The 10,681-nt window shown below is 32.8% G+C and overlaps 1 protein-coding gene across 4 annotated transcripts in view; it reads right to left on the reverse strand.

Moving 5' to 3' along the window:
* Positions 1-593: 593 nt before the first annotated feature.
* The window catches only part of Stxbp5 (syntaxin binding protein 5), a 179,001-nt gene continuing 168,913 nt past the window's right edge, over positions 594-10,681 (reverse strand). For 2 of the 4 annotated variants that reach the window (XM_033763319.1, XM_010639606.3), the window contains 2 exons: positions 5,901-6,121; positions 595-4,172 (listed from right to left, as the gene is read on the reverse strand). In XM_033763319.1, coding sequence (XP_033619210.1) covers positions 4,131-4,172; positions 5,901-6,121 — 263 coding nt within the window. In that variant the 3' untranslated portion in view covers positions 595-4,130. Of the gene's footprint in view, positions 4,173-5,900; positions 6,122-10,681 lie in introns of all 4 variants that reach the window. The other 2 variants (XM_010639597.3, XM_010639617.3) reach the window with 2 other exon arrangements.

A 10,681-nucleotide genomic window follows, 5' to 3' on the forward strand; every position in this document is an offset into this window, starting at 1 on the left:
TTTTCCAAATTAAATACAGATTTAAAAGCCTAGGAATATTGATCAAGTATCATACTGATAAGGAACAAATTCTATCAACTATAAAATAAAATCCTTCATTGACAAAAATACATAAACTCTGTTTTCACTTTTGGAAATTTATTTTTAAAAAAGGTAGAAGAAAATACCTGGAAAACTATTTTAAATATGTATCTATATATATCTATATATCTATATTTCAAAACAATAGTTAAGGTAGACATCCAACAGCAAGTTATAGCTATTGAGAAAGATCTCAAAGTTATTTTTGTGGGCATTTCTCCCAAAATAAAATATTTGAAAATATTCAATAGAGGATTTTCTTTTAAAATAAACATAGTAATGGTATCTTCTTTGTCATGTGTGAAGACTTTTAAATGATGTATGATTTAAATTAACTGTATCTCGATATGAGATACCAGCATTTCTTATTATAAGCAAAAACAACTTTTTGTATGGATAATATACATACTTTTTAAGTGCTTTGACTTAACAAGTTCACCATTTTTTTAAATAAATGAAAGAGTACATTTATAAAAGTTCCATTTTAAAACTAAAAGTATATTCTCTAGCAGTATGTATAAATATAACATATTACTGTATGACTGTGAAACAAATCTGAAAGTGTTGCAATAATTTAAGATCAAGAACATTGAAACATACAGCAAACACTTCTGTATTTTCTTAATTTTTGAAAACTATATAAAACCCTATTAAAGGTTTTAAAACTGATCAGGTTAAGGTGTGGCTAGCAGCATATTCATGATTTTGGTACATTTTATACACATGTATCACTTGATTTAAATGGAGAAATGTGAATCAAATGATAATAAAAAGTATTCATTACCCCAAATAAAGTGCAGAAAAAGTTCAAGTTTAAAGTCAGTACTCTTTACTTTGCATAAACAAAATAAACTCCTCAAAGTTAAAATGCAAAATAAATCTTTGCAACAAAAATTTTACCTTTGGATATAGCATTTCTTAATGTCACACGAGAAATACTTTAAGCAAAACATGTACAGAACATAGAACTCAGGGTAAAACTTTAAACTTCGTGGTATCTTCCAAATAATTTTCTTTTCCTCAGCTGTCTCCTGAGAATCCCCTATAACCCAAAAGTACATAACACTTTCAGACTTGTTTAAAACATTTGCATATCTACATAAAATAACTTCAGAAGAATCTACAACTAAGAAGTTCTAAGTAAAATAAAAGCTTCTTCCTTTAAAGTACTATACTTAAATTGCAATATACTTACACAGAGTAAAGTAGCAGCATTTTTTCACATCCATAAAAATCAAATTAAGAAGTTAGTAATAGCTCAGTTGAATCTGTAACCAGATTTGGAAACACATTTTATGACTGAAATGCAAACCAAGGTTGTTAAGATGATGTAATATACATAATTTGTCAAAATGAAAGATTTCAAGTAACTCTAAGAAAATACACATATTAATTTTATCTAGCAAAGTGAAAGCAATTAGATATATGGTACATATAGGAAAACCATTTCCTACTGACAAACTGCTTATCAATGAATACTTCAATGATTTTCCAAAGACAATGCAACAATGTTAAAGAGAATATGGGAAAAGCACACAAATTAAGAAAAAAAATATCTTTCATTTCTCTGATATTTTCTATTTTAACATTTGTTTTTTTGTTTTTTGGTTTTTTTTGGTTAATTTTCCTGAAGTCTTGGCTTGCTGGTGACTACTACTTTTTGCATTAAAAAAAAAAGAGAGATGTTATCTCTTAAATTACAATAAATTCCCTGGGTTAGTTATTAAACTATCTCTTATCTACAGACTGCATCAAGTATACTCTGAGAACCTTATTTTCTATATTAAAAAATATTCTAAGCTTTATAATCTTAAGTAGTCTTCATTTTCTTGAGCATAATTTATAGATTAAAAATGAAACAAATAACTTAAAATGTTGATGTAACATTTTCGTATAAAATCCCTCTCAGGTAAATCTACTTCCGTATTTGGAAATAACTATAAATTTGGTTCATTTTATGTACAAGAAAAATGAAATTTATATGCAAATAATAATATAGCAAATTAAATGAAGCTAATATGGCCTTCTACCTGGATAGGGAAACAACCAGTGTATTTTTAATTTATTTAAAGCTTCTCAACTTCTTCAAATCCATTAACTGCTGATGACATTCACAAAACTGTATCTTTAAAGAAGGACCTAATCCTTCCTGTGGCATATCATGAACAATGGATTTTCTGGATAATACAGAATGCAAATTAAGCAATTTGTAAACTGCTGGATATTCATCAGATGGGTGACATTAAACAAAGTTATGTTATTCATTGGTACTTTCTACAAATTCAAAATTTGGAAATGATTTTATTTTTAAAATATCTTTCGACTTGACCAATTATGTTACATATATCTAGTCTTTATCCAGTGATAGTTAAAGTAAATTTTGATATAAACTTTTTTATTCAATAGTGTGCATTATAAAATATTTTTAAAAAAGCTTTATTAATGAAAATGGTAAGGAAAATATGTGTAAGACTGAAAAAGTTAATATGTTCGACATATACTTTAAATGATCATATGGAATAGAAAAACAACTATGGTTGCTATCAATTTGTGCTCTAGTTATCTCTTAATGAAAAACTGAAAATGATTTTAAAGAATTTTTATAGAAGACAATATTTATATTTCATTAACATTAATTTTGATACTTCTACTTTGCTCTTTGCTGCTTTAACAATAATCAATTTTAATCTCAGATTAGCTGCACTATGAGACTACTTATTTCCAGGTCCAGGTAGTGGTTTCTTTCCTATTTGTGATGCCATTCTAGGTACCACTCATTCACGGTTTCCTGCTGTTTCAATTTGCATTGCACTCCATTACAGAACTAATTTAATTATCAAAGTATATTTTTCCTTTCCTTTTATTTTTTAAAAAACTTTGAAAGGACATATACATAAATATATTTATATTTCTAGAGAAAGTATTTTGTAGGTCAACACACTCGACTCATAATTTTCCATGCGATAGCATGTGCATTACGATTTAATTGGCTCATCACCTGAGTGTACTGGAACTGTTAGCAAATAAAGGGCATTTTATAAAGGGAGCTGAGCATTTTACCGAAATAATGAAACGTTGTTTTTTTAGCAATTTTAATTAAATAATGCAAAGATACATTTGGTTAAACATTTTATAAAAACTCAAGCAAAATTAAAAATGTAGCCAATTTTAACTTTTCTACAAATTTAACTGATAACTGTTTTGGTCAAATCCACTTTTAGCTGACTTAAAGAGAACAAGAACAAAGGACATTGAAGTATTCTCCTCACCACAATGGAGGTTTTTCTCACTTTCCACACTGTATAGCCACTACATGGAAACTCCCAGAATGATGAGCAATTCAGTCATGCTCTACACTTCTCTTTTCAATGAAAAGTGATGTATCACCTTGTTTTGCTTTTGACAAAATATGACTAAACACAAGTATATAACAAGAATACAAGAGTAGCCCATACACAAGTCAACTATGTGTATGTTTTTATTATTTAAAGCCCACCATTCAGCTTAGTCTAAAGATGTGGTAACAAACAGTTTCTTCTTTACTAATGATACTGATGACCAGTCAGTTTAAGGGAAGGAAAGTCCAACATAGCTGTTTATAATCCAGTCCAATGACACATATATAAATATTTCAGCTTCAGGACTTCGGACTTATTGACTCTCCCCCAAAAAAGGTAAAACACTGTTGGCAGAACAACGGCACAAAATCTTTTGGCATATGAAAGTTTAATACAGTAATGATCCAAGGAATAGTCCCTGCCATGTCTCCTCAACATCCCCCTTTGTTTCTTCATTTGTTACACGTGACCTGCTTAGTTCCCAAACTGTCAACTCAAGCTGGCATACACCATGTACTCTGGTTTGAGTGTGTGTGTACACTCCGCAGGTAAAGCCAAAAGACTGAGGTAAAACAGTGCATGATTGTGCTAGGAAAGAACAGTATTCAGCGATGAACATCCTGTTAATGTTAACTTTCCTAAAAAAATCAATGAAATAACAGGAAAACTTTTTTCCTTCTGGCTAAAGTTGAACTTGTTCAATTTCGGTTGTCAGAACTGGTACCATTTCTTATCTTTGTATTTCAACATCATCTATAAGAGGAAAAAACAAGAAAAACATGTTTTTAAAATTCAAGAACAATAATAACTCATTTCTATATTTTACAAAAACATTAGTCTGAAACATTCTGTAGTGTTATTATATTGCTTAATCAAAATAAGTTTATTGAAAGCAGTGAAACCTGTTCCATTTAGAGGAAAAATGACCATAAACATTAAGAACTAACCTACTAGGTCCTCAAACTTCTTAGAGATGTAACATCATTTGGAGACTGAGATAACCTATAAATAAGGTAACTTTCAAAATAATGCTTAAAGAACCAGGAAATGTAAAGTTGGAAATTTTATCACCATTATCTCAAATTTACTGAATTCCTACTCAGAGCCAAGCACTGAATGACACACTTTCCCTACTTGATTTTATTTGCTCTGCACAAAATTTTTTGGATTACACATTATTTTTCTTCCCCTTTATAAATGATGAAGAATCTGAGGTTTCCAGGGCTACTCAAAACAAATACCATGTTAAACCTTGGGATTAATCCTAGACAGTCTGATTCAAGAATGCATGATCACAACTATCTCAATTTAAGTCTCCCTTAGACACTTTTTTTTTTGTACTGGGGATTGAACTCGGGTCCTTGCGCTTGCAAGGCAGGCCACCGAACCACTGAGCTAAATCCCCAGCCCATACCTTAGACTCTCAAATATGGCTGAATAACAAAATTTAGATGAAAGGAAAAGCTATCAGTTTGTGATCGTGCACTTTGCTAACTAGAGTGAGTACATATTGTCAAATTGACGGGAAGTTTCTATATACTCTAGGAATCACACAATCAGGTGTAGGGTTATGACAACAAAAGGACTGAAGGATGCTAACTAACCTGTATTTGAGGTACATGTGGGCACAGTACAAATACTTACAAAGAATCTCTGAATCTCTTCTGAGGCCCTGGATAAATATCTCCCAGGTCAAGTTACTTCTTTCATGAATTCTAGGTTTTAGAATTTTTGAGTAAAGAGAAGATTTTTGGTTGAAATGTTTAAAGGAAAGATACTACTATAGAGTGGATGCTCAGGTATAAAAATAACTTTGATATAGTTCCTTCAGACAACAAACTCAAAATATCCTCAAGCTAGGAATTAAATATGGGTATCTCAGTCTAAAGCATGGTAGGTGTGCAAAAAAAAAAAAGTGTATTTAACAACAAGGCTTTTAAACTCAGTTTTGAGAGAGTATTATGTTAGTTATAAAAACACTTCAAAGGGTTGTTTAGGGCTCCTACTCTGCTGAGCTCCCCCATGATTTTTGAGGTCCATCAAGATGAATTCATTTCAGAAGACACTCTGCTACCCATCGATGTGAACTGGTCTACAAGACACACTTTGTATTGTTTATTTGAATTAAATGTTTGTCAATTTCAGTTATTTAGATCTACCTGGGAGAATCACAGAGACAAATTAATTCCTCTTCTACAACAAGGTGGTAGGACTAAGGCAAATTAGCATTGTTATCATATTCCCTAAGAAACAGCTGCAAAACTGCGGGCATTATTTATAAAGATCCAGATGACCAGGTTCCCTCAGAATTTTAAAATTTCAGTAAGGGAGAAAAGGCTTCTAAGATATGACTATAATGGTTCCCTCTACTGACAAAAATCAGGAATTTGTGACTATACAACAGATACAATAAAATTCATGTGTACAACAATTTTCATAAATGCATTATCTAACTTTCTTTTATTTATTTGATGGACATACCTCATGGGCATGTTTAGAAAATGCATCTGCACTTGATAGCATAGCTGCTGTTCTTTCTTCCAAGTCACCAAGCTTCTGTCCTCTCTCATCTAGTGCCAAACGAGCTCGTGCCAATTCACCAACAACTCCAGATGCTGCCCCCTTCACACCTTCAATGCCACCAGGGCCCGGAATATGCTGTGCAAGACTTCTGGAAGCCTTTCCCGAGGATGATTCTCCAACTGATTGGATTGATAAATATAAAAAGCAACACAAATAATGGAAGGATTAAGCATAAAATCCTACTACATGATAACACTGAAGTACAATTTTGAAATGAGTGACAGAATATTTATATAGTTGCCCTTAATACATATTTTACTTTTATCATGATGGTCTAAATAATTTCAAGATACTTTTTTGAATAATCAAAAATAACAATGTACATTAACAAATAATCCTATGCTACTTCACACTGCAGGATTTCTGCAAAAAGGAGCTAGTAATTATTTGCTGAAACTAATCAATGACTTCAAACAATATGCCCATTGGCATATTGACATTAGTTTATATAGTTAAAAATTACTCTTAAGGGATCAGAACATTAAAGATTAGCAATTTAAAGCTATTTACCTTCAAATATATAGATTTAAACTTGAGCATACAATTTCGATTTTACTTGACACTTAATGACTATGCTTAGGCTCAGGAGAAATATGAATTTATTAAGTGTCCATTTTCAGTCTTCATAATCATCTGTAGACATGCTGCTTCCTTTTCGGTGTCTCTATCTTGTCACTTTTTTCCTTCAAAACATCTTAGGATTCACCGTTTTCCTTCCATAATACATTTATCCCATTCCATTCATAATCCAGCTCCTGATTACCTAACACTCAGATCACTCCGAGTCATTCCCTCTTCCTTCCTTCAGCTTACATTTCTTCCCTTCCTCCCTTCCTCTTTTCCTTCCCTTCCTACCTTACTTCCTTCCTCCCCTTTCTTTTCTTCCTTTCCTTCAACCCTCCCCTCTCTTCCCTTACTTTTCTCTTTAATATAATTCACATACCATAAAATTGTACTTTAAGGTAAACATTCAGTGACATTTAACTTATTCACATGGCTATGCAAACATCTTCACTACCTAATTTCAGAACACTTCATTATTTTAAAAGAAGCCCCAACGCCTGTTAGCAATCACTTTCCATTACTTCTTTCCCAGTCTTTGTCAATTACTAATCTCTTTCTCTCTATATATTTGCCTATTCTTAGTATTTCATATAAATGGATTTATACCAAAAGTGGCCTTTTGTGGCTAGCTTCTTTTGTTGCAATTAATGTTACCAACATTCACCTATATTGTTGTAGCAAGTATTAGTGCTTCATCTCTTTTATAGCTGAATGCTGTATCATTTTATGGATACACCACATTTTGCTTATCCATTCATTAGTTCATGGACATTTGGGCTGTTTTAGTTTTTGCTATTATGAATAATGATACAATGACCATTTGTAGCAGTTTTTGTGTCCAAATGCTTTCAATTCTCTTGGGTACATGCTCAGAAATGGAATTACTGAATTCTTCAGAGTAATTTTTAACTATATAAAATTAATATCATAAAGTTAATTCTACGTTTAACTCTTTGAGGTACTCTAGGACAGTTTTAAGAGAATGTATAGTTTTTCATTCCCACTTGCAAGACATAAGAGCTCTAATTTCTTCACATCTGCCAATGCTTGTTATCATGCATCTTTTGACAGCCATCCTAGTAAGTTTGAAGCTGTATCTCACTATGGTTTTGACTTGTATTTCTTGATTGACAAATGTGTTGAGCATCTTTTCGTGTGGTTATTGATCAGTTGCATATTTTCTTTGGAGAAGTATCTATTCGAACTTTCTGCCCATTTAAAAATTAGGCTACTGGAGGCTGGGGATTTAGCTCAGTGGTGCTGCCACCTGCCTCGCAGGTACAAGGTTCTGAGAAATAATAAAATAAAGAAATAATAAAAAGAAATAATAAAATTATATTAAAAAATTAGGCTACCTGTCTTTACACATCTTGTGTTGAATCTTTCCATTCCATAAACATAGTGTATGCATCAATTTATTTGAGTCTCCTTTAATGTCTCTCAACAAAGTTTTTAAATTTTTATATTCCCCATGGGGGTCCTGAACATTTTCTGGTAATATGTATTTCCAGGTACTTTATTTAACTTTGGTTCTGGGTCCAGGGCCTTGTGCATGGGTACTCTACCATTAAGCTATATGCCCAAGCAATTTAAAAAGAAAAATTTGTGGTAGTATTAGATGCAGCTAAGTTAGACAGAAATAGGCAGTCAGACAGGGTCAGGCCCTTGTGCAAAAGATGAGAACATATCAAAACTGTGGCTGTATGTGCATACACTGAAGGCCAGGCCTCATGATAAAGATGTAGTAACTAAGCTTACCTGCCTCCCTGAGGGATAAACAGTAACTTCAGATTGTATTGTGATTGGTATCACTTGGTCCAATGAAGTCCAGAAAGACACTGGTCACCCAGGTGGGAGAGCAGAACATACAAACCCATCCCTTTCCCAAAATGCCTTTGTTCTTTCTATATACCCTTGCTATGTATCTTGCTTTCCTGTTGGATCAATACTAGCTAAGTGGCTATGCTTTAACCTTATAGGTTGATTGTAGTTTGACCCACGTTATACCTACACTGTGCCTTTGACTTATAAATTACTCCTGACAAAGGGCCACAGTGGCAATCCACTTTCAGGACCACTCCTCTTTCTCAGGAGCTATGTCTTAATAAATCTCTCCTACTCTTAACCTCTGTTGTCCTTTGGAATTCATGTTTTGATTTCAGGAGACACAAACTTGGCATATCTGACATCTAGCAGGTTGAGAGTTATATTTCTCTTACATCAGTAGGAAGAAAAATGCCACCCTTCTCTTGAAAAGTGGTCATATTCTAATCTCTGGATCCCATGAATATGTTGCGTTATAATGGGAAAGAGACTTTACAGATATGACTAAACTGAGGGCCTAGAAATGGAGAGATTATCCTGCATTATCTAGATAAGCCCAATCTAATCACACAAGTCCTTAAAAGCCAAGTGAGTTTCCTAGCTGTAGGGAAAGAAAAAGAGGAACACAGAAAGGGAAAGGGAGGAAGAGATATGGGACTTCAGAAAAATATAGATGCAAAGGGACTACAAGTGTAGGGATATAGATGACTTCTGCAAGCTAAAAAGGCAAAGAAACAAGAATCTGCCCTAAAGCCTTGAAAAAATATAATCCTGGCAACACCAATAAGACCCATGTTGATTTCTAATCTATAGAATGTAAGGTAGTAAGTTGTTTAAAGCCAGTAAGTTTGTGGTAATTTGTTATAAAGTTTTCATTATATTTTTTCTTTTTTAATTTATTTTTTGGTATTGGGGATTGAACTCAGGTCCTTGCACTTGCAAGGCAGGCAGTGGAACCACTGAGCTAAATCCCCTGGCCCTTCATTATCTTTTAATGTCTGAAATTAAATGTGATATTTGTTGTTGGGTTTGACAGCTAAATATTGTATAATATACTTTGTAGTTACAATTTAATCAACTTACTTTCTAGGAGTCTCTGCCATAAATGGGTAATGAATTTTAACACCTGTCTTTCTTGCATTTGTGAGTGGTCATGTGATTTTTCTCTCTAAACTGTTAATCTGGTGAATTATTGATTGATCTTTTCTTCTGTAAAGGCAAGTGAACTTTGTAGTATAGTTTCAAATTGGGAATTGTAATACCTGGTGCCATGTGTCTGTGGCCTAAAATGGCTTTTGCTGTTCTAGGTCTCTTATGGTTCCAAATGAATTTTTGGATTCTTTTTTCTAGTTCTGTGAAATATAGCGTTGGAATTTCAATTGGCATTGCATTGAATGTATATAGCAGTTTTGGTAGTATGGCCATTTTCACTATGTTGATTCTTCCTACCCAGGAGCAGGGGATATCTTTCCATTTTTTATATCCTCTTCAATTTCTTTTTTCAGAGTGCTGTAGTTTCAGTGTAGAGATCTTTTGCTTCTTTGCTTAGATTGATTCCTAGATACTTCATTATTTTGGATGCTATCGTAAAAGGAATTTTTTCCCTTATTTCTCTCTCCGTGAGTCTGTTATTTGTGTATAAGAAGGCTATTGATTTTTGGGTATTCACCTTGTATCCAGATACTCTACTGAATCTGTCAATTAAGTCTAGAAGTTTTTTGGTGGAGTATTTTGGATCTTCAATGTAGAGTATCATATCATCAGCAAATAATGACAAGTTTAACTTCTTCCTTTCCTGTCTTTATTGCTTTAATTTCTTTCTCTTGTCTAATTGCTGTGGCTAATGTTTCTAGAACTATATTGAAGAGAAGTGGTGATAATGGGCATCCTTGTCTTGTTCCTGATTTTAACATGAAGGTTTTCTGTTTCTGGCCATTTAATATGATGTTGGCTGATGGTTTTTCATATGTAGCCTTTATTAAATTGAGGTATAGACCATCTATTCCAATTTTTTGCAGGGTTTTTACCATGAATGGGTGTTGAATTTTATCAAATGCTTTTTCTGCATCTATTAAGAGGATCATACAGTTTTTGTCCTTGACTTTGTTAATATAATGTATTACATTTATTGGCTTTCATATGTTGAACCACCCTTGCATCTCTGGAATAAATCCGACTTGGTCAGGATGGATGATCTTCTTAATAATCCTCTGTATTCTGTTTGCTAGTATCTTATTAAGGATTTTTGCATCTATATTCATTAAGGAGATTGGTCTGTAGTTCTCCTTTTT

This window comes from Fukomys damarensis, unplaced genomic scaffold (genome assembly GCF_012274545.1).
Source record: "Fukomys damarensis isolate Sample0158 unplaced genomic scaffold, DMR_v1.0_HiC HiC_scaffold_14, whole genome shotgun sequence".
Taxonomy (NCBI): Eukaryota; Metazoa; Chordata; class Mammalia; order Rodentia; family Bathyergidae; genus Fukomys; species Fukomys damarensis.